Source organism: Girardinichthys multiradiatus, chromosome 14 (genome assembly GCF_021462225.1).
Source record: "Girardinichthys multiradiatus isolate DD_20200921_A chromosome 14, DD_fGirMul_XY1, whole genome shotgun sequence".
NCBI classification, from domain to species: Eukaryota; Metazoa; Chordata; class Actinopteri; order Cyprinodontiformes; family Goodeidae; genus Girardinichthys; species Girardinichthys multiradiatus.
The window spans coordinates 42,272,276-42,295,685 of NC_061807.1; the positions used below are offsets into that span (position 1 = coordinate 42,272,276).

The following is a 23,410-nucleotide window of genomic DNA, read 5'->3' on the forward strand; positions in this document are numbered from 1 at the left end:
TTTCAGCTTCCACCGCACACCCCTGTGAAACATGTGCCTTCCTTTATGGCAGTGGCATAATCACAAACTGAAAAATGTTGGAAAATTCAGTTTTTAAACTCAAGATGTTTCTTAATTCGATTGCTAACATTCGATCTTTATATTAGATTCTGTGTCATCCCAGTTGTTGGCATCCCTTGTGATAATCTTGCGACAGAACAACTGCGCAGTCTTTATCTGGGGGTCGAGTTTGTTGACAAGAGTCTGAAAGAACATTCTTTTCTACATTCATATACGACTGAACGCAAGTTAAGCTATTTGACTGATATATGTTTTAACAGATGGCATTTAACATTGTATTTCATGAAGTACATTGTTAACTCATGAAATTGAATAATAATAGTTTTGGGTATGATCAGGGGTCAAAATCTCTCAAATTTCAAAAGACTGTTAAACTTCCCATATAAGAATCAAATACAAAATAGTTGAAAATAGGGTGTAACACCAAGTTTTCATAAAATATACAATTAAAATAAATTTTACTTGAAATTTGAGCATTTTGATGAATTTATATTCAAAATCTATGAAAATAATAAATATTAGAGAAAAATAGACTGATTCCCAATGGTTTGAGTACTTGGGATGAAATGGTGTGTTTACTGGTACTAACCAGATGCAGGAAGGGATGGAACGGCAACGTATAGGTCAGAAACGGGTATGAATTAGTGAAGGGGGGAATTTATTTGGAGCCTGCTGTGCACACGGGTTCTAACTAAAGTTTTTTAGGTTAGGTTAGATATATATATATATATATATGAATTAACTGATGGCAAACCTGAATGAATCTTCAATAGATTATTATTACAATGATAAAATCTAAGTAGCCTTATTGTGTTTGAAAATACTTGACAACCTAAAAAACTTTAGTTAGAACCCGTGTGCACAGCAGGCTCCAAATAAATTCCCCCTTTCACTAATTCATACCCGTTTCTGACCTATACGTTGCCGTTCCATCCCTTCCTGCATCTGGTTAGTACCAGTAAACACACCATTATAAACATTATATATATATATAATGAATTAACTGATGGCAAACCTGAATGAATGAATCTTCAATAGATTATTATTACAGACCCAAGATTCAGCCAGACACAGTACTGAAAGTTTAAAAGGTTTATTCAGCCACAGGAAAACGTCACACAGGTAACACTCCTCACAGCTTCCAGGAATCACTGAGGCAGAAAGAGGGATTAGTGACTTGTAGTCTCTCCAGATTTTGCAGGAATCAGAAAAGCCACTAACCTGCTTTTGTCTTGAGTGGAACTTGAAACCCAGAGGGGAAACCTCAGTGGGTGGCAGGCAGTGATCTCCACAGCACAGGTAAGAAGTGACTCCAGGCTCAATAATCCAAGGACAGAAACAGGATCAACGATTGGAACAAGAGGCGTCAGGCAAGGGGCAGGCAGAGGCATAAATCCAAAAGGCAAGGCAAGGCAAGGTCAAGAACAATGATCAGACAGGAAGGAACGCTGGATATCTACTCACACGATGGCTTTCAAAAATCTGCCACCGTCTGCTTGTCAGTCAGTATATATCAGGGAAGACACAGGTGCTTGGCATTCCACAGATTGCACTACACTGCAGCAGCCACCAGGTGCATCTAATCTGCTGATTGCAGCCAGGGAGACAGGGTAGAGCAGACGTGCCAGAAGCATAACACAGGCTTTCACATTTTCTTCTGAAAGACTTGTAAACATCTCTTAGCTGTTTTGGTTTGTAAGTATTTTTTTCATGTTAGCTCTCTTTAAATAATGCCTACTAAATAGCACAATACTTAGTGGTTATGGTTGTTCAAGTAAAACCAGTTGCTAAGAGAGAAACCACATTATCAATAGAAAGACTAAAGGCTTTGACCATGCCATTTATCTGTTAAACAAATGGCTTAAGAATGTACAGGGTCAGGATGAGAGGAATGGCATTAAACAATGCCATGCTCCAGAGCGTCCTGACATCAACTGCTATATAAGTCAGGTGGAGCGCATAACCTGTAATCTGATTTAAAATACAATGTGCTTTGACTGCGTTGTTGCTGAAAAGCGCTATATAAATACACTTGACTTGACTTGAAATGATCCCCTGCTCCTCCATCCATCTCCTTATGCCCTTATGCTCTTTGGTCTCCATGGTGGCCTAGCCTCCAGAAATTCAGTCTCTGGCTACAGAAATCCAGTGTGTATATTCCAGTCAGGTGTTAAATAGTTGCTGTAAGCTTTGAAGTTTTAATTTATGTTGAGCACTTGGCGCAGTCTATCTGACCTGAGACACCTACGGTAGAGTTGGTGTTGGAAAGATTAAACTTAAGGCCAACTCCTCTGTTTAATGTTTCTTTTGTGTTTAAAATATATGGCTTCTTTTCATCCTCTCTTAAAGCAGCTGTCTTCTCCATCCATACGTGAGGAGAACACACCAATGTTGGATCACCAGATAGGAGTACCAGATGTACTCTGCAGTGTATAATTGTTTGTCAACAGGCTCCACTGGTGGTGTGGTAAATGTCCAAAATGTGGCATTGCTGTCTTGAAATGAGCTCCTTTGTGCTGGGTGATCTGTTTTTGTCGCTATTGTTTAGTTTCTCCAGTGTAGAGGCCTGAGGATTCCTTGCTTCACGGGGTGGCATATATCACACCACTATGCTTGTGTCTGGGTCTTTATCCTGGATGAACCAATCTCCGTTTGAGAGTGTTAAGCTGGTGCAGATTCAGACAAAGCCTTTGGAATGAGAGGTAAAACGTCTTCAAGAAACAGGAAGTCCTGTTGCCTTTTACTTAAGCCCTTGGATCTGAGAGTGTTGTCTGGTTTTAAATCCAATGGAAAAATATGCTCGCCAAAGTAGTAACGGGTTAATGTAATGTTTTTGGTAAAATCAGACAGGGTGAGTGCCAGACAACACTTCAGCTGTTTAGAAATTCTCCTGTAAGTCATGGTTGGATGCTGCCGATATGACAGGAATATACAGGTCCTTCTCAAAAAATTAGCATATTGTGATAAAGTTTATTATTTTCTATAATGTAATGATGAAAATTTAACATTCATATATTTTACATTCATTGCACACTAACTGAAATATTTCAGGTCTTTTATTGTCTTAATACGGATGATTTTGGCATACAGCTCATGAAAACCCAAAATTCCTATCTCACAAAATTAGCATATTTCAACCGACCAATAAAAGAAAAGTGTTTTTAATACAAACAACGTCAACCTTCAAATAATTATGTACAGTTATGCACTCAATACTTGGTCGGGAATCCTTTGGCAGAAATGACTGCTTCAATGCGGCGTGGCATGGAGGCAATCAGCCTGTGGCACTGCTGAGGTCTTATGGAGGCCCAGGATGTTTCGATAGCGGCCTTTAGCTCATCCAGAGTGTTGGGTCTTGAGTATCTCAACGTTCTCTTCACAATATCCCACAGATTCTCTATGGGGTTCAGGTCAGGAGAGTTGGCAGGTCAATTGAGCACAGTGATACCATGGTCAGTAAACCATTTACCAGTGGTTTTGGCACTGTGAGCAGGTGCCAGGTTGTGCTGAAAAATGAAATCTTCATCTCCATAAAGCTTTTCAGCAGATGGAAGCATGAAGTGCTCCAAAATCTCCTGATAGCTAGCTGCATTGACCCTGCCCTTGATAAAACACAGTGGACCAACACCAGCAGCTGACACGGCACCCCAGACCATCACTGACTGTGGGTACTTGACACTGGACTTCTGGCATTTTGGCATTTCCTTCTCCCCAGTCTTCCTCCAGACTCTGGCACCTTGATTTCCGAATGACATGCAGAATTTGCTTTCATCCGAAAAAAGTACTTTGGACCACTGAGCAACAGTCCAGTGCTGCTTCTCTGTAGCCCAGGTCAGGCGTTCTGCCTCTGTTTCTGGTTCAAAAGTGGCTTGACCTGGGGAATGCGGCACCTGTAGCCCATTTCCTGCACACGCCTGTGCATGGTGGCTCTGGATGTTTCTACTTCAGACTCACTTTCCTTCTCCACAATCTTCCTCAGGGTCCGGTCACCTCTTCTCGTTGTGCAGCGTTTTCTGCCACACTTTTTCCTTCCCACAGACTTCCCACTGAGGTGCCTTGATACAGCACTCTGGGAACAGCCTATTCGTTCAGAAATGTCTTTCTGTGTCTTACCCTCTTGCTTGAGGGTGTCAATAGTGGCCTTCTGGACAGCAGTCAGGTCGGCAGTCTTACCCATGATTGGGGTTTTGAGTGATGAACCAGGCTGGGAGTTTTAAAGGCCTCAGGAATCTTTTGCAGGTGTTTAGAGTTAACTCGTTGATTCAGATGATTAGGTTCATAGCTCGTTTAGAGACCCTTTTAATGATATGCTAATTTTGTGAGATAGGAATTTTGGGTTTTCATGAGCTGTATGCCAAAATCATCTGTATTAAGACAATAAAAGACCTGAAATATTTCAGTTAGTGTGCAATGAATCTAAAATATATGAATGTTAAATTTTCATCATGACATTATGGAAAATAATGAACTTTATCACAATATGCAAATTGTTTGAGAAGGACCTGTATTTTCTACCAGCCACACATGGAATTAATATGTTCTTCTGCTTCTTCTTGTTTTCTACTTCAGTGGACTGAGTTAAGTGTTTTGTTGGAATCTTGGATGCCTTAACATACATTGGGGAGAACAAATATTTGATATACTGCTGATTTTTTAGGTTTTCCCACTTGCAAAAAATGTAGATGCTTTGTAATGCAATGAAATGCTAATTAATTACTTAAAAATCACACAAGGTGATTTTCTGGATTTTTCTTTTAGATTCCATCACTCACAGTTGAAGACAACCTATGATAAAAATTAAAAACTTCTTCATGCTTCGCAAGTGAAAACTATTTCCATGAGTGTAAACAGCTCAAATCCAGTGAATAAATGTTTTCCAACTCCTAGCTATTATTACTGTGTGTGCAAGAACAAGGAAAGGGAAAATATATAGTTCTAAGTATAGCTGAATCAGACAAAAAACAGATGTCCTCTCTTGCTCTGTTGTTCATAGGACATCCTTCTCTTTTACAACCAGTTTTCGGTTCTGTTTCTCTTAATCTAATAACTTCTGTGAATGCCATTGTGTGTTTGTGCTGGATTTCCTCTTGGTGATTTGAAATCCAGCAAAACTGGACATTACCAACTGGGCCAACATGGGAGGGGAAGGGTTCTGCAGGATGTTAGCTTTAGCTGGCTTGAACCACAGGAGGCTTTTTATAGTGGCATTAACCACGGTCTTTGGCTTCCCAGTGACCCAGCATCTGTTTCTCCAAAGCAGGAAGTTCAGTCAAGCAGAACCAATGTTGATCACAGGAATCACAGACGGAGCATTTTAAGTAGAAAAACAATTAAGTTTTCCTGAATACAGAGCTGGATTGTGGTTCTATATAGGAATGTGTAGTTGTACTGTCATGCGTTTTAGCGATGGTAGTACTTACCCTGAGGCCTTATTTAACTCAATCACAGAGAGGAGAGGAAATGTGAATTGAGAGAGTCAGAATTGTGCAAGAAACTAAATAAAACTATTGTACAGAATGTCCATCTTACCACATGTGATAAATCTAATTAGGAAGTAAGATTTGGCTAGAATATGGCCTGAGGCTTTGGGTAAAAGACAAAAAAATGACTGTTGTTTAAAATATTCTGTTGTACTGTTAAAATGGTAAGCCTGCAGAATACAAATATATGACATTCATCCCTTTGTTAAATGATGTCAGAGTGTTTTCCAATGTTACTTAAATTGCATAAAATATTTGGGCTTGGCCTTGTCTCTGACCAAAAATCATTTAACATTTTATCCAATGTTACAAACGCTGACAAAAATGTAAAAGAAGCTATTAGGTTGAGAATTACACCACAGAGCATACGGTAACTTTCAAAAGTAGTTACATCTCTGTTTAAATCCCAGATATTAAAAAAAATGAAGGCCATGATAATCAGTTCTAAACTTTAACGCAACATATATCTGTACACCAAATTTGAGGAAAATATTAAAAGTAAACAAGGTGCAATAATCTGATTGCTTTAGGGTGCACACCATCAAAAATAATACTTTGTTGAAACCTCTTTAGACTGGATGTACTCTTGGGTTCACTTTGATGCTGCAAAATCAATCTCTACTCCTTCAGCTTTTAAGCAGCCTCCTGAAGGTTTTGCATCAAAACTGACTGGCATGTGAAACTTTCATGATTTCAACCAGCTTGACAAAAACCTCAGTTTCACCTGGTGAACAGTAACTGCAGAGCATGATGGTTCTGACACCATGTTTCAACAATGATTTTCAATTCTGTTTCTTTGCAACATAGACCTTGTAAAAAACTGTGGTTTAAATTTCAATTGGTACCGGCAGAGCATAGCATGCTCTCCCGCGAGGGTTCAGAAATTTTTTTCCAGGTCTGGAAGTTTTCTTTGTTAGAAGAAGCTTTACTCCTTCTACCCTAATTCAGGCATATGGAAAATACAGGAGATTGTGTTCATGTGTAGAACACAAGTTCTCGTGTTACCGTCAGCCTTCTTTCAGCCAACCTCACAAGTTTCTGTCTTGTATATTTATCAGTTTTCTTAAAAACAAACAAAAATTCACAATAGTCCCACATTTTCTTCAGTTATTAGTGACTGTCTTTTATGCTCAGACAATGCAAGACATATGAGAGTTTTAATACCCCACATCCAGATCAACCAAGAAACAACTTCTGAATCAGTGTTCCATTGTTCTAGAGAGGAAATAACTATGAAACTAGAGACTGATCAGGAATGACAAAGATTGTACAGAAAGAGGGAGCCAGGACAACTGGTCAGCGAGGGAGATATCAAGATCTCCAACCTTTAATGAATGGGTACCAAGCCCCATTAAGCCCCACCTATGCATGCTCTCTAATGACGCTTTTCCACCGACTCTATTTTCTGAATTACACGCAGGTAAGGGGTGCTTTGTTTAACAATATCCTAAACCAGCTGATCACACATAAAATTAGTCGTTCAAATGTACCAACATTTCCCCCAAAACACACAGAACACCATCACCATGAAACAGCATGTTTCGGTTGGACATTTATTGACAGTCCTTAAGCAAACCAGCGTTAACCTAAACCCACACTCTTTTGATCTGTAAAAACTTCAGAAATTGTCATGTTGTGTGTTTTTCTCCCCAGAGACTGTGATGTCAGTCAGATAAACTACATGTACGCTCAGTATGTCAAAAACACCATGCAGCCTCTTAACATCACTGATGTCACCAAAGACATGCGCTTCCCCTGGACGGTCTGTACCTGGCACTTCCTCACGTTTCTTTTCCTCTTATTTCTTCCCCGTTTAGTAATCATCCCTTCTCTTATTTGACAGAGTGAAAGCCCTGATTCCTCCAGCAGCCGGATAAAAAGCTTGCTCTGCACTCCCATCAGGAATGGCAAAAAAGACAAAGTCATAGGTAGGTGCCATGATGCTTTCTTTGTTTACAACCACAAAGTTCATTTTAATTTCTTAGCATTAGACCAGCACTACGTTGTGCAGGAGAAATGTTTTTTACATTTTTTAGAAATTAAAATCTGAAACATGTAGCATGCTTTTATATTCAGCCCCTTTACTCTGACACTGAGAAATAAACTCTAGTGCAACTATTTAGGCTGAAGTCACATGACTTTTACATTCTTGCAGTCTGTGTCATTTATTCTCACTATAAATACAGCTATTCTGTGAAAGCTTCAACGGTTTGTTAGAGAGGAAGCTGTGTTTGCAGTTTGCCATAAGCCCTCTACAAATCTGCGCGATTTTGTGATTTCATGCAATGTGAAGAGGTCAACAGATGCTGGGCCAAATCTCTCCGAATTCTGGTGGACCACTTCGGGGTTGAGTCTTCACTCCCCATAGAGCAAGATTTCCCCTGGAGAGCAGATCCGCCCCGTCATTCAGTGCGCTGCATGTAATGACAGCAAGTGTGCACTGTTCCACATTATCAGACTGTGAGCCAGTCTGTGCAGCCTCACCAAGCGGATGCCCCCAATGTCGGTTTATATGCCACCACCTTTGTATTGTCTGTTCTGACTAAGGCATGATCGCTCTGCAGTAATGATAAAAAATGTTTAAAAGCTAGGAACATCGCCAGTAGTTTATATGAGCATGACAAAGCATCAGGGGCCAGGTTCCGTTTACCAACCTCCCCTCGAAGACGGCTCCTCATCCTGAAAACGAAGCATCCGTTGTCAGAGCTTTCCTGGTAATCACCGCTCCCAGCAGGGTGCCAACTGTGAAAACATCCGGATCTCCCTAGTCCTCAAGTGCGAGCACACATCTGGGAGACACTTTCACCATGCGCCTGAGGTGACGCCTCGCATTCAGCCTTAGGGAAGAAACCCAGCGCTGAACTTCCTGCATCCTCAGAAGCCCCTGAGGAACACTGGAAATCCCTGAGACCGTTGGGCGCATGCAGGCTCTTAACAAGACCCAGTCTCCCTTGCAGAACAGGGCGAGATGCTGGCGGAGTCTTTCCACTGGCTCTTAAGTTAGGAAAGCTCTCAAGGAAATGTTGTTTATTTCGAGTCCCACGTGGGAACAAGTACACTCTTGGCCTGTTTTATGCTGAAACCCGGGTTGCCCAGGCTGTGTAACAGGCTCTTTGTATCTCCACTCTACTTTCTGTGCACACTAGAAAATCGTCCAGATAAGCCAACACTCTGAGCTCCGCTGCTCGAGCTGGGTTTAGTGCTGCTTCCACATACCTGCTGAAAACCCCTGGAGCTAATGACAGCCCAAATGGGAGTGCCTGATATCCGTATGCTTCGCCCTGATAGGCGAACCTGAGAAATGTTCTGTTTGCTGGAAAAATGCTGAAATGAAAATAAGCATCCTGTAAATCTATCAACGTGAGCCAGTCACCGAGTCAAATAGATCGAACAGAACATTTATGTCAGCATTCTTTTCAAAGGTATGAATTCAGAAAACAGAAATCCAGAATAGGCCCCAGTGAACCTCCTTTCTGTGGAATAAAGAAATACCAAGAGTAAAACCCCTTGTTTATTTCCTCATCAATTGGAACTGCTCCTCGCTTTAAAAGAGAAGACATTTCCCTCACCAAAGCTTTTGCAGCTTCACCTGCAGTTTCTGACCACGCAACCCCGTTGATGTTCGGTGGTCCATGATGGTCACGCCTGATGGTCACGCTTCCCATAGTGAGATACCAAGCGAAGTTTGGGAGAGAACAGTGTATCACTAATTCACTGTTGTTCATTGTACAGATTATATCTCTCCTTTCTCTCTGTCCTTCCACCATCTTCTCTGCTTAAGACACTCTTGAGCTCAATAAAAGCCCACCTCCCTACTCTCAACATTTGTTCACTTTAGGAGCTCTCTTAAGGCCTCAGGTGCTTCGTGAAAAAACCTTTATCTTACTGAGGGAAAATTCTGAGGAAAATCTTAGAATTCGAGAAATGATAAGATTTTTCTTAAAATGACGTCACTAGGAGCTACTTTTAGTCTTAGAATTCTTTGTGAATACAAGCCCTGCTGTTTGAGGTTGGCAACAAGCCATGTAGAGACAAAGCAAAAATGTGGAGGAACGTGCTCTGCTCAGAGGAGACCAGAATGGAAACTCGTGACAGACAGATATGGGGATGCCTTGCTAAATTTTTTAGCAGGAGCCAAAACTGACCAGTCTGTGTGTGTGTGTGTGTCTGTGTGTGTGTGTGTGCCCGCTTGGGCGCTTATAGGAGTGTGCCAGTTGGTGAACAAAACAGACGAAACATCAAGCTGCATCAAGGCATTCAACAGAAACGATGAGCAGTTCCTGGAAGCATTTGCCATCTTCTGTGGCCTCGGCATTCAGAACACACAGATGTACGAAACAGTGGAGAGAGCCATGGCCAAACAAGAGGTCACTCTGGAGGTCAGCCCTGCAAACCAAATGTATAAACAACACACAGATTGGGAATACAGTGTTCCAGGAAATAAAACTCCCACTGGTCTTTGATTGCACATCAGTTTTTGCTGTTAGACAGTGGTACATTTAAATATCTTAGTATAATAGGATTTCTTCTCTGGGTTTTGAGATATCTGCAAAAATAAAACTAGAGTCTGTAAAAAACAAAATCCAAAAGCAAGTTTGACAGGCATATTTCTCTCAACCTTAGTTATGGACTGCACACAAATTAGCAGGGGATCAAATACTTACTTCACCCACTATGGACAAGGCAAATTTGTATCACAGTCTAAACAAGCTAAGCTTAAAAATGTGCAGTAAAAGGGTAGCTCATTTGATGTACAGTTAAGTTCAGATTTTATTCTAAAGAAATCTCGCAATTTAACCAGCACGGTTCTTGAGACTGAATAGGTAACCTGCTAGTTTGTAAATTAAATTTTTATTGGGATTATACGTAATAAACCAACAAAAAGTAGTTCATAATAGCAGTGTGGTGTGCAATGACATGCAGCCACTTTGAATCTGATACTCTAAATAAAATCCAGTGCCATCAACCAGCTTCAGATGTCACCTAATTAGTGTATCATAGTGTATCATTGATTCCGAGTTTAAATGTAGCTCTTCTGTTTTTGGCCTCAGAGGTTCTTTAGAGAACAAAATGCATCATGGAGACCAAGGACCACAGCAGAAAGGTCAGGAAGAAAGTTGGGGAGAAGGTTAAAGCAGGTTTAGGTTGTAAATCGGTATCCCAAGCTCTGGACATCTCACAGAGCTCTGTTCAATACATCATCTTAGCATGGGGAGAGGATGGACCAACAGCAGACCTACAAAGACATGGACATCCAACTACACCAGGGCTATCCGACTCCAGTCATCAAAGGATTTGTACGTGTTCCTGCTCCAACACATCAGATTCAAATGACTGATTTACCTCCTCAGTGTCATCAAGGTCTGCAGAGGCCTACTACTTAAGCACTCATTAGGTTCAGTTGTGTTGAACCAGGACAACATCTAAAACACCGGCCCTTGACGACTGACTTTGGACACCATTGACCTAAACTGATAGGCTTGGCAAGGAGAGCGTTAATCAGAGAAGCAGTCAAGAGCCCCATGGTAACTTTGGAGGAGCTGCACAGATCCACAGCTCAAGTGTGAGAATCAATTGGCAGGACAAGTATTGTCCTTGTACTCCACTAATCTGGCCTTCATGGAACAGTTGTAAGAAGAAAGATGTTGAAAAGAGCTGTAAGAGGGTTCATAGGCAGTGTGCCAAAGACCATTTAGGAAGGAATAGACATGTGGACGAAGATGTTCTTTTGCATTGTACTGAACATCAGATTCATGTAAAACCTATAATTATCTAGAGTAAACACGTAGGACAGAAACTGGGTAGAGCACTTGTGTTCTCCTGTATCTTGTCTATAAAATATTTTTCTCATCTGTTCTACTGTTTGGGACAAAAGGCAGAAGGCATTCTGACAGTGTGTTTAGGATCATTGAGTCTTCATATTTGGAATATACTGACTATTGACCAATGAACTGTTATACTTTTTTCACTTGCTCAGTTAAGAACTACTTTTTTTCCTTTATTTAGGCTAGTATCTTACAATACATGTCTCATTAGAACAGGAAAACCACATCAGAAATGGGACCACTGTACGATAATGGCTCAAAGTCAGTCAAAAATATAAAAATATATTTTAAAACAGATATGCTGCATGAAACACAGATACATCTGCTGCTGTCACATGTTGCTGAACTTGATTTCCCTGTGTGTGTGTTCCAGGTTTTGTCGTATCATGCTTCTGCCACTGAGGAGGAAACCCAGGAACTCCAGGTAACAGCGGTAAATTAAAATTTCTTCATTTAATCAAACATACTGTACATTTCTGAGACACACACACACATCAATATGAAATCAATAAGAAACTGGAGAACATCTGACAAACAGGCAGAACGCAGACAGAAATGATCTGACAGGGAATAAAAAAAAACTAACGGGCTTTTAACTGCTAGGAAGGTGGATGAATAACATGAGAGACAGGTGAGACTAGTCAGGAGAATACAGAGCAGCTTGATGAGTACCTGAACAAAGGAGAGAGATGAGGGGAGATTGACTACAGAACAAAGCAATGAACACAGAGGGATCTAACTGGGCACAAATAATATACATTAAACCAAAAACTACAGATAGATGCTATAAAAGAAAACACACATAGAACTGAACAGAAGAATGAGCCAAGAATAACAAAACAAACAGTAAACCACATGTGGAAGTCTGAGAGAGATGTAAAAAATAACCAAAAATGATCCAAATACAAAAACCCACCAATCATGACAATAACATGATTTCATTGGTTTTATTTAAAACAGAAAGAGAACTATTATTCATACTACAGGTAACATAATGAATATTGGTTATCACAATGTGAACTATAACATTATTTCAATGGTTTCATGGTTTTAAAACATAGACTTTGCCAGCTCTACTGAGCAGTTACAGCTAGCAGCACAATAATTAACACAACCTGAACGAGATCAGTGGGTGGAGGTCCTTTATTTTCCACACTAAACGTTGTTGTGTTTGTCTGCAATTAAAAAATATTTTCCAACAAGACACATTTGATTTTTTCTTATATGAAGGAAAAGTGTAGTAACCTTTTTCAGCTAGCAGACCTGTAGTGAGCAGCAATAGGTGGTGGAGGAACAGTGCTCTGTTACAAAATGCTCCATACAGCTGGAGAACACTCTGGCACTTTCACTGTGTTCTCATCAAAACGACTTTAAAAGTAGGAATGGTTGGATGGAAATTCTTTCCATCCATAATTTGGCACCATATCCTATAATCACTCATCCACCACCATGCTTGACATATCCCATGCTGGTGAGGAGATATACAGGTCCTTCTCAAAATATTAGCATATTGTGATAAAGTTAATTATTTTCCATAATGTCGTGATGAAAATTTAACATTCATATATTTTAGATTCATTGCACACTAACTGAAATATTTCAGGTCTTTTATTGTCTTAATACGGATGATTTTGGCATACAGCTCATGAAAACCCAAAATTCCTATCTCACAAAATTAGCATATTTCATCCGACCAATAAAAGAAAAGTGTTTTTAATACAAAAAACGTCAACCTTCAAATAATCATGTACAGTTATGCACTCAATACTTGGTCAGGAATCCTTTGGCAGAAATGACTGCTTCAATGCGGCGTGGCATGGAGGCAATCAGACTGTGGCACTGCTGAGGTCTTATGGAGGCCCAGGATGCTTCGATAGCGACCTTTAGCTCATCCAGAGTGTTGGGTCTTGAGTCTCTCAACGTTCTCTTCACAATATCCCACAGATTCTCTATGGGGTTCAAGTCAGGAGAGTTGGCAGGCCAATTGAGCACAGTGATACCATGGTCAGTAAACCATTTACCAGTGGTTTTGGCACTGTGAGCAGGTGCCAGGTCGTGCTGAAAAATGAAATCTTCATCTCCATAAAGCTTTTCAGCAGATGGAAGCATGAAGTGCTCCAAAATCTCCTGATAGCTAGCTGCATTGACCCTGCCCTTGATAAAACACAGTGGACCAACACCAGCAGCTGACACGGCACCCCAGACCATCACTGACTGTGGGTACTTGACACTGGACTTCTGGCATTTTGGCATTTCCTTCTCCCCAGTCTTCCTCCAGACTCTGGCACCTTGATTTCCGAATGACATGCAGAATTTGCTTTCATCCGAAAAAAGTACTTTGGACCACTGAGCAACAGTCCAGTGCTGCTTCTCTGTAGCCCAGGTCTGGGGAATGTGGCACCTGTAGCCCATTTCCTGCACACGCCTGTGCACGGTGGCTCTGGATGTTTCTACTCCAGACTCAGTCCACTGCTTCCACAGGTCCCCCAAGGTCTGGAATCGGCCCTTCTCCACAATCTTCCTCAGGGTCACCTCTTCTCGTTGTGCAGCGTTTTCTGCCACACTTTTTCCTTCCCACAGACTTCCCACTGAGGTGCCTTGATACAGCACTCTGGGAACAGCCTATTCGTACAGAAATTTCTTTCTGTGTCTTACCCTCTTGCTTGAGGGTGTCAATAGTGGCCTTCTGGACAGCAGTCAGGTCGGCAGTCTTACCCATGATTGGGGTTTTGAGTGATGAACCAGGCTGGGAGTTTTAAAGGCCTCAGGAATCTTTTGCAGGTGTTTAGAGTTAACTCGTTGATTCAGATGATTAGGTTCATAGCTCGTTTAGAGACCCTTTTAATGATATGCTAATTTTGTGAGATAGGAATTTTGGGTTTTCATGAGCTGTATGCCAAAATCATCCGTATTAAGACAATAAAAGACCTGAAATATTTCAGTTAGTGTGCAATGAATCTAAAATATATGAATGTAAAATTTTCATCATGACATTATGGAAAATAATGAACTTTATCACAATATGCTAATATTTTGAGAAGGACCAGTATATAGATTTATTACACAGAGTGAAATATGGCAGGCCTTTATTTATTCTAATTTTGATGATTATGGTTTAAAGATAATGAAAACACAAATTTCAGTGTCTCAGAAAATTTGATTACATAAGATCAATTTAAAAAGGATATTTTAAGCAGAATTGTCAGACTTATGAAAAGTATGTTTATTTATATGCACTAAATACTTGGTCAGGGCTCCTTTTACTTTAATTATTGCATCAATGTGGTGTGGCATGGAGAGGATCAGTCTGTGGTTCTGCTGAGGTGTAATGGAAGTCCAGGTTGCTTTCATAAAGACCTTTGGGTCAACTGCATTGTTTGGTGTGGTGTCTGTCATCTTCCTCTTGACAATACTCCATAGATTCTTTATAAGGTTCAGGTCAGGCCAGTCAGCTGGCCATTCAGGAACAGTAACACCATGGTCAATGAACCAGCTTTTGGTACCTTTGGCATTGTCAGCCGGTACTAAGTCCTTCTGGAAAATGAAATCAGCATCTTGTCAGAAGAAGGAAGCATGAGGGGCTCTAAAATTTCCTGGTAGATACCTGCTTTGACTGTGGACTTCAGAACACCCAGTGGACCAACACCAGTAGATAACCTGGCACCCCAAATCATCACTGACTGTGGAGCTTCACACTGGATTTCTAGCAACGTGGATTCTGTGTCTCTCCACTCTTCCTCTAGACTCTCTGACCTTAATTTATAAATGAAATGCAAACTTTACTTTCATCTGAAAGAGGACTTTGGACCACTGAGCAGCAGTCTGGTGCAGGTAAGGTGCTTCTGAAGTTGTCTCTGGTTCAGGATAGGAATTGTCTTTGTGTAGTGGCTCTTGATGTGCTGACTTAAGTTTAGTCCACTCATTGTGGAGTTTCTTGAATAGATTTTGCTTAAGAATTCTCTCACAGCTGCAGTTATGCCTGTTGCTGGTGCAACTTTCCCTACCACATTTTTTTTCTTCCACTCAACTTTCTTTGAATATGATTGGATACAGCCCCCTGTGAACAACCACTTCCTTAGCAATAATCTTTTGTGGCTTTCCCTTCTTGTAGAGGGTGTCAATGACTGTTTTCTGAACATCTGTCCAGTCAGCAGTCTACCCCATGATTGTGTGGCCTATGACCCAGAGTGAGAGACTGTTTAAAGGCTCAGGAAACTTTGCAGGTGCTTTGAGTTAATTAGCTGATTACGGTGACACCATGAGTGTCCAATATTTAACTTTTTTAAATATTCTAATTTTCTGAGGCTCTGAATTTTGGGTTTTCATTATATGTAAGGCATGATCATCAAAACATTATTCCATTCAATTCAATTTGGTTTTTATATAGCGTCAATACACAACACGTTGTCTCTATGTGTAATGAATCTATGAGTTTGACTCTAAAAATAAATGACAAAAAATAACTTTTTCATAATATTACATTTTTTAGATGTACCTGTAGATTAGAGTGCTGCACGGTGGCGCAGTTGGTAGCACTGTTACCTTGCAGCAAGAAGGTCCTGGGTTCGATTCCCGGCCGGGGGTCTTTCTGCATGGAGTTTGCATGTTCTCCCTGTGCATGCGTGGGTTCTCACCGGGTACTCCGGCTTCCTCCCACAGTCCAAAGACATGCCTGTTAGGTTAATTTGTAACTCTAAATTGCCCTTAGGTGTATGAATGAGTGTGTGCCTGGTTGTTTGTGTGTTGCCCTGCGATGGACTGGCGACTTGTCCAGGGTGCATCCCGCCTCTCGCCCATAGACTGCTGGAGATAGGCACCAGCTTCCCCGCGACCCACTATGGAATAAGCGGTAGAAAATGACTGACTGACCTGTAGATTAGACTTTTAATACATTCGAAGACCCACACGGACATAATTCTTCTTGCATTCAGAAAATCACCTCTCTGCCGGCAGGCTTTCCTTATATGTTCATCAAATAGTCATTTGTAGTTTAGCTGTATTTTTTTAGTAGAACTTAGTGCAGACCGTTTTTATCATCAGCTCAAACAATGGGATAACAGGACCAGCTGCAAAGGTTCTGCCAACTCTGTTCTTAGTGTGAACTAACAGCACAGACTGATGAAGGGGCCTCCGTCAGGTGCTACAAAAAGCCTGAGTCATCTGGTGTCTAGGACAGGCTTGATTTCTCGGGTACATTGTACCCATGAGACCACTACATACCGTTTATGGGAAAATTCAAGATAAGAAGCCCTCCTAATGGACTAGTTGAAGTTGTAATCGTGTCAGAAATGAGCAAAATTAAAATCTACAAACTGAGTAATATATCATTGTCAAAATGAATAATGCACAAAGTTTACTTCTGCATTATTTTCCACCTCCTAACGTGTATTCTCTGGTGTTTGCAGATGGCCACAGTTCCTTCAGCACAGTCGCTGCGTCTGCTGGACTTCAGCTTCAGTGACTTTGACTTGTCAGACACTGAAACTACCTTTGCTACTATCCGCATGTTTGTTGACCTCAACCTGATCCAGAACTTCCAGATGAAGTACACAGTAAGAGCTAGCCTACCATTGTTTTTTTTTTCAACTTTACACCTCTTCTTTTTAAAGTGCATCAGCTTTTCATAGTTTGTCTGTTTTTTTGGTCACAGTGAGTGCCATTCCAGGGTGCCATTTATTTATTTATTTTTTGTCAGTGCGGTTTACATAGAAATTTTGATGTCAGGTTGTCAGTCGTTTTCTACCGCTTCTTCCATATTGGGTCACGGAGAAGCTGGTGCCAATCTTCAGCAGGCTATGGGCAGGAGGCGGACAGGTCAAAATTTTAATGTCTTTCACATTTTAATTTTGTCACCTGCCAACGTTTATGTTTGAGCTGTGCACTGTCCCTTTAATAATAATAATACTAATTTTACAGATTTCCCCTCCATGGGATCTCTGAACCATTTTGGGGTTACTACCACAGGCACCTTTTGGATCTTTGAATCAAGTTGATCTTAAGGTTCTATTATTTAAGACAGTACTGCCGTTGGCTTTAGCCTCTGCCCTACGGGTTACTGATATCCTTGTACTTTCAGTTCACCCAGAGTGTGTGTTTGGTGCTGAGATTTAAAGATGTCATTATGGCCAAATCATGCATTTGTTCCAGAGAACCCATCACTGTTGACCTCTCCTGTTGAACTGCTGGCTTTTCATCCTCCACCGTTTGCTACATCTGAGGACAAACAGCTGTGTACATTATGTCCAGTTCATGCACTGCACATTTACATGGACAAGACGAGAGGCTTTAAGAGATCGGACCAGTAATTTGTATCATGGATGAGGCCACAGACTACAAAGCCCATATCCAAACAGCATCTTTCTCACTGGTAGGTGGAGGCTATTACCTTGACCTACAAAAGCAGAGGTCTCCAGACATCCTATGGTCTCTATGCTCACTCCTCTAGGGGCATAGCTACATTCTAGGCCCGATTCCAGAGCATTTCTCTCCAGAAAATATGTTTGTGGGAAAAAAGCAGGTACAACAGATACACACAAGATAACCATACACAAACAAACATACACTGATACTTAAGGGCAATTTAGAGGAGTTAACCAAACAGTTGTGTTTTTTGGCTTTTGGAGGAAGGTGGAGTACCTGGAGAACATGCAAACTCCATGCAGAAAGACATCCGGTCGGGATTGACACTAATGACCTTCTGCTGCAAGTTCACCCAGCAGCCATCTTTTTTAAATCCCACTAGAGATTTTTGATAATGTCGGCAACTATAATGGCAACTGTCAGATTTAAATTCAGCTTATTTCTGTAGGCAGATCCTTTAGTTATCAGGCTCCTCTCCTGTGGAACCAGCTCCCAGTTTTAGTCCGTGAGGCAGACACCCTGTCTACTTTTAAGGCTAGGCTTAAAACTTTCCTTTTTCATAAAGCTTATAGTTAGAGTGGCTTAGGTTATATTGAGCTAGCTCTGTAGTTATGCTGCTATAGGCTTAGACTGCTGGAGGACATAATGACAACTTTCACTCTCTCATTTATTGCTCACATTAACTTGATGTTCTCTATGTTTTTTCTCTCTGTTTAGCTGTGACTCTTTCCTGGAGGGGGTAACAGCTGATCTATTGCTGCCAATATTTGTATGCTTTTTAGCGGATGATACACCTGCTCTTGTCTTTCAGGGTTTAGCCCTTTCTCTCTCCTAGACAAAACAACTGAAGGAGCTATTTCTGTGACTAACTGTTATTTAGTCTGTTCTTCTTGGTATAGATTTTTCAACTGGCTCAGAGCTTATCTGCTTAGCTGTGTTTCTTTCCTGGACGAAGCCCTTAAAAGAGCAACTACCACCATTAACTCTACTTTTTCTTCAACATAGAAATTACTCCAGGACCAGTGCGTCTGTGTTTTTGTGTGCATGCTCTGTCCTCTAAGACCCACTGTGTGTCGTGGCAAATGGTCACTCACACTGAACCTGGTTCTGGTTCTTCTGCAGGTTTCTTCCTGTTAAAGGGCAGTTTTCCTCTCTACTGTCACCACATGCATGCTCATTATGGGGGAATGCTGCAGAGTGACTTGGGTTGGGCTGGGTTTTCTTAGGTAGGAAATATTTGACTAATTTGAATAACAAACTAAAATTGACTGCATTGTTTAATAATTAGGATCAACTTGGAAAGGATGTAATTTAGTCTGAATCTTTCTGTGATTAACTGACTATACCCTCTATTTGCCTTTCAAAGTGCCTCAAGGCAACCTTTGTTGTGTATTGTTGTGTTACTATATAAATAAGAATATATAACTCAAGAAAACATTTTTCACGTGGGGTTGGGGGGGCTTCCTATTTTATGAATTGCAAAAAGAATTTACCTCTTGTCAGCAGTATTAGGGCATGAGTAAATGCATTTTTATAGTACTAATATCTGTGGTTGCCTGCATCATTAAACCTGAGACCACACATATGCACCAGCAGTCATATCGTGCCCCTTTTCCCCAAAAAAATCACTTCCAAACACTCCCTCCATTATGCTTTCTGACGAACCTGAGGCTTCCTTCATCAAACAACCCCCTTGGCCAGCACCAAACGCCAGTGAGTTTGGCCACATCTTCTGCAGACTCTATTTGAAAAGAGCTTCCTCTATGTTAGAGTCTGATCTCTGGAGTGCATCACAAAAACAGCTTTGATTGTAGAAAATGAGAGGCCTCAGGGCAGAGCAGGCTGTCAGTTTCACATTCACAATGAGAGCTGACACTCTGGCAACCCCAGAGCATCTCACCCAGGGAGCAAACCTGCACCAAATGTTATTACATTATTAGTATTCCAGAAGATTCTTTGCTTTAGTCATTCATTCTAATCTAAGATCATGTTATGATCCCTACAGAGAAAATAAGCCAGAATTTGATTAGCTGAATAATGCTGTGGAGTTCTTGTGATGCCTTGTTTGAATTATTTCTACAGACTGTTCATAATAAGCACAAAGTGCAGCAGAAAAAGACACTGATTTACACGAAGGGGGTTAAGTCTTTTCTTTTCAGACTGGACAAACAAGCACATATTAGGACCTCCTGCAGTTTATTACTCGCCGTGGAGTTGGAGTTGAAGATGCCATTATTCACCTTCTTCAGCAAACCCACTGTCCTTTTTTACAAAGCAGGCAGCACTGTCAGGATAATGTTCTGATTTCTCCAGTGCATTTAACACAATTCAACCTGATGTGCTTTGTCAGAAACTCCAGAAGACTCAGGTGGAGGCCTCAACAATCTCCTGGATCAAAGACTACCTGACAAACAGACCACAGTTTGTGAGACTGAAGGGTTGTTAGTCTAACCAGGAAGTCAGCAGGACAGGAGCACCACAGGGGACTGTACTCTCAACATTCCTTTTCACTCTGTACACCTCAGACTTCCAGTACAAGACAGACTCCTGTCATCTGCAGAAATACTCGGATGATTCTGCAGTTGTGGGGTGGATCAGAGATGAAGATCATCTCATCTTGAATGTGAATAAAACAAAGGAGATGATTGTAGATTTTAAGAGAAACAGGAATAGGTCAAATGCTAGTTCCATCATGGGAGAAGAAGTGGAGGAGGTGGAGGAGTATAAATACCTCGGTGTTCACCTGGACAACAGACTAGAGTGGAGATGCAACTGTGAAGCCGTCTACAAAAAGGGACAGAGCAGACTGTACTTCTTGAGGAAGCTTAGGTCCTTTGGTGTTTGTAGCAAGATGCTGAATATCTTCTATAAGTCTGTTGTGGAAAGTGTGATCTCTTCTGCCATCATCTGCTGGGGAAGCAGCATCAGAACCAGGGACTTAAAAAAACTCAACAAGCTAAAAAAGGAGGCTCGTTCTGTTCTGGGGACTCCTCTAGAACCTCTGAATATGTGCGAAGAAGGATTCCATAAAAAATAAATAACATTACACATTACAGAACATCTGTAAACATATATGTACACATAAAGAACATTACAGCCATCAGCATCTACAACGGCTCTTTGAGGAAACCTTCATAATATGAGCTATAACAACATTTCATTTCCCTTTGGGATTAATAAAGTATTTTTGAATTGAATTGAATTACGAACAACCCTGAGCATCCTCTTCATCAGACAAAGTGTCTTCAGTCAGACTCTCCCAAAACCCACTGGTATACTGCCTGCTACAGGGGAACCTTCCTGGCCGCACCCATCAGCATCTACAACAACACTTTGAAAAAACATGGATAATATGACTTACAACATTTAATTTCCCTTTGGAAATTAATAAAGTATTTTGGAATTGAATTGTTGCTTTTCAGGAAAGTGTTCTGATTTTACTGCAACATTTAAATACTGACTCTGCATCAGTGGTGCTATATTCACCTGTTTCCAGGTAAATCATGCCAGGGACATTGAGTAACCTCAGACCACCACCTGGCTGCTTTGTATTTGCTGCTTATAACAATTGGGCTAGATTTAGGATCTCTGGTGCATAAAATGTCATATACAGAGAACTCTGAGATGTAGTCATTATCTTAGTTCCAGATTTTTTTAAGCGAGGTTCTGTTAAAACATTATAAGCGGTTAATGTCTCACCTACCGTAGATATCCGTTTGTGTTTTTATTTAGTGTAAATCCAAATTAGCTGGTCCCAGTGGATCAGTGGATATGAGAGGATATAAGACCAAAGCGGACTTCTACTGACAACGTGCTCTGAGCAAATTGGTGGTTACCTAGGGCGCCAACTGCTGAAGGGGGCGCTGTTGCGACAGCTCAAAAGAAAGCAAAAAATGAATGAGATAAATATTAACATCATTGTGCAGCCCTTTCACAGAGCTTCTTTTCACTTCAATGCCCATCTGAGCTGGTCATTTTGACCTGATTAATAGTTCTAATATTAAATGTGACTCAAAGGTGTGACCCTAGACCTGTCCTTGCTTCAAAAACTAAGCCTTTTAATTTGGATCCTGACTCTCTGATCTGTCACCAGTGAATCTGCTAAACGATGAATATTCCAGGACTTCTGTTTTCGTTTTTTATTACCTTGTGTTTGAATCTGATCAAAAGTATTCTTTATACAAGTTGCGTTACACAAAGATTTGCAACCTAATAATGTGATTTCTATTTGATAAACTATGAATTGATGTTATTATTCTCCAGCTAGGCTTTTCCTTCCATACAACTGAACCTTTCACTGCATCATTTTTCTTCTGTAGGATGTATGCCAGTGGGTTCTGAGTGTTAGGAAGAACTACAGAAAAAATGTGGCCTATCACAACTGGAGACATGCATTGAACACGGCTCAATGCATGTTTGCTCTTCTCAAGTCAGGACGCTTACAGGTAGGTGGTGATTTATTAAATTCTGCCTCTTATTAAACCAAACTGATCAATAGACCTCCAAGTCAGTGCTTTACAAAGATCGGTGGGCAGAGAATTTTCGGAAAAAAAATCAATTCATGTTATTAAGTCTTCTTGATATTTCTAGATTGGCTTTAGGGTGTCACCTTAAATGCTTTAACTGCTACACGGATTCCACCTATCTACACATCAGAAGTTTACATATACTCAGCATCATCCCATCTATTTGGGCCATTTTTAATAGGGCCGTATAAAAACTACAACATACAACCTGAATGATATTTAATAACGCATCTACTGTGGATTGAGTCTTATCCATCAAAGCAATTTATATACAGGCTAAATATACAATTAAGTCCAAAATTATTCACCTCGCCGGCAAATAAAATTTTTAATTTGACCAACATATATTTTCTAAAGCGAAATAATATTAATGTTTTGGGCAGTCCAGTCAGAGTCCTGATTTAAATCTGATACTGAATCTTGGTGGGAGCTAAAGATTAGAGTGATGATAAGGAAGCCTTCCAACCTCAAAGGAGCTCATCATCAAAGATAATCTGAATCAGCTTTAATAGCCAAGATTGTGTGCACAAACAAATAATTTCACTTTGGTTTCAAGGGCTCCCAACAACATAGATATATAAACTTTAGAGAAAATAAAATAAGGATAAAAGGAACATTAGGTACATCTATGTGTATGTACACTCATGTTTTATATATAAAGAAATGAAAAAAGAAAGGCAGGTTGTGGTAGTGCAAATATGCTTATTTCTTTTGCCAGCAGAGTAGCTGTCTACTCGAACTGTAAAGTTCATCAGAGAAACAGCCTCAGGAAGAAACTGTTTTTTTAGCAGCTGGTTTTTGCAAAAAGCGCTCTGTAGCGCCGACCTGAAGGTAACAGTCTAAACAGTTTGTATCCAGGATGTGTGGGGTCTGCAGAGATGATAGCTGCCCTTTTCCTGACCCTGGACCTGTACAAATCCTGGATAAAGGGAAGATCAGCCCTGATGATCCTCTCTGTAGAAACTAACTGTTGCAGTCTGGACCTGTCCTGTTTTGTGGATGAGCCAAAACATACTCTGATGGACGAACACAGGATAGACTGAATAATGGCAGTGTAGAAGATGACCAGCAGCTCATGTGGTAGGTCGTACTTCTTGAGCTGAACTACAGTCTCTGTTGGGCCTTCTTATGAACAGTGTCTATGTGAGGACCACCTCCG

The 23,410-nt window shown here is 40.7% G+C and overlaps 1 protein-coding gene across 4 annotated transcripts in view; it reads left to right on the top strand.

Moving 5' to 3' along the window:
• Window positions 1–23,410, top strand: part of pde5ab (phosphodiesterase 5A, cGMP-specific, b) — a 105,652-nt gene that overhangs the window by 63,439 nt on the left and 18,803 nt on the right. For 3 of the 4 annotated variants that reach the window (XM_047384900.1, XM_047384901.1, XM_047384903.1), the window contains exons 9-14: window positions 7,194–7,302; window positions 7,384–7,468; window positions 9,744–9,919; window positions 11,739–11,798; window positions 16,771–16,917; window positions 22,045–22,170. In XM_047384900.1, the coding sequence (XP_047240856.1) occupies window positions 7,194–7,302; window positions 7,384–7,468; window positions 9,744–9,919; window positions 11,739–11,798; window positions 16,771–16,917; window positions 22,045–22,170 (703 nt within the window). The remainder of the gene's footprint in view (window positions 1–7,193; window positions 7,303–7,383; window positions 7,469–9,743; window positions 9,920–11,738; window positions 11,799–16,770; window positions 16,918–22,044; window positions 22,171–23,410) is intronic. The other variant, XM_047384902.1, reaches the window with a different exon arrangement.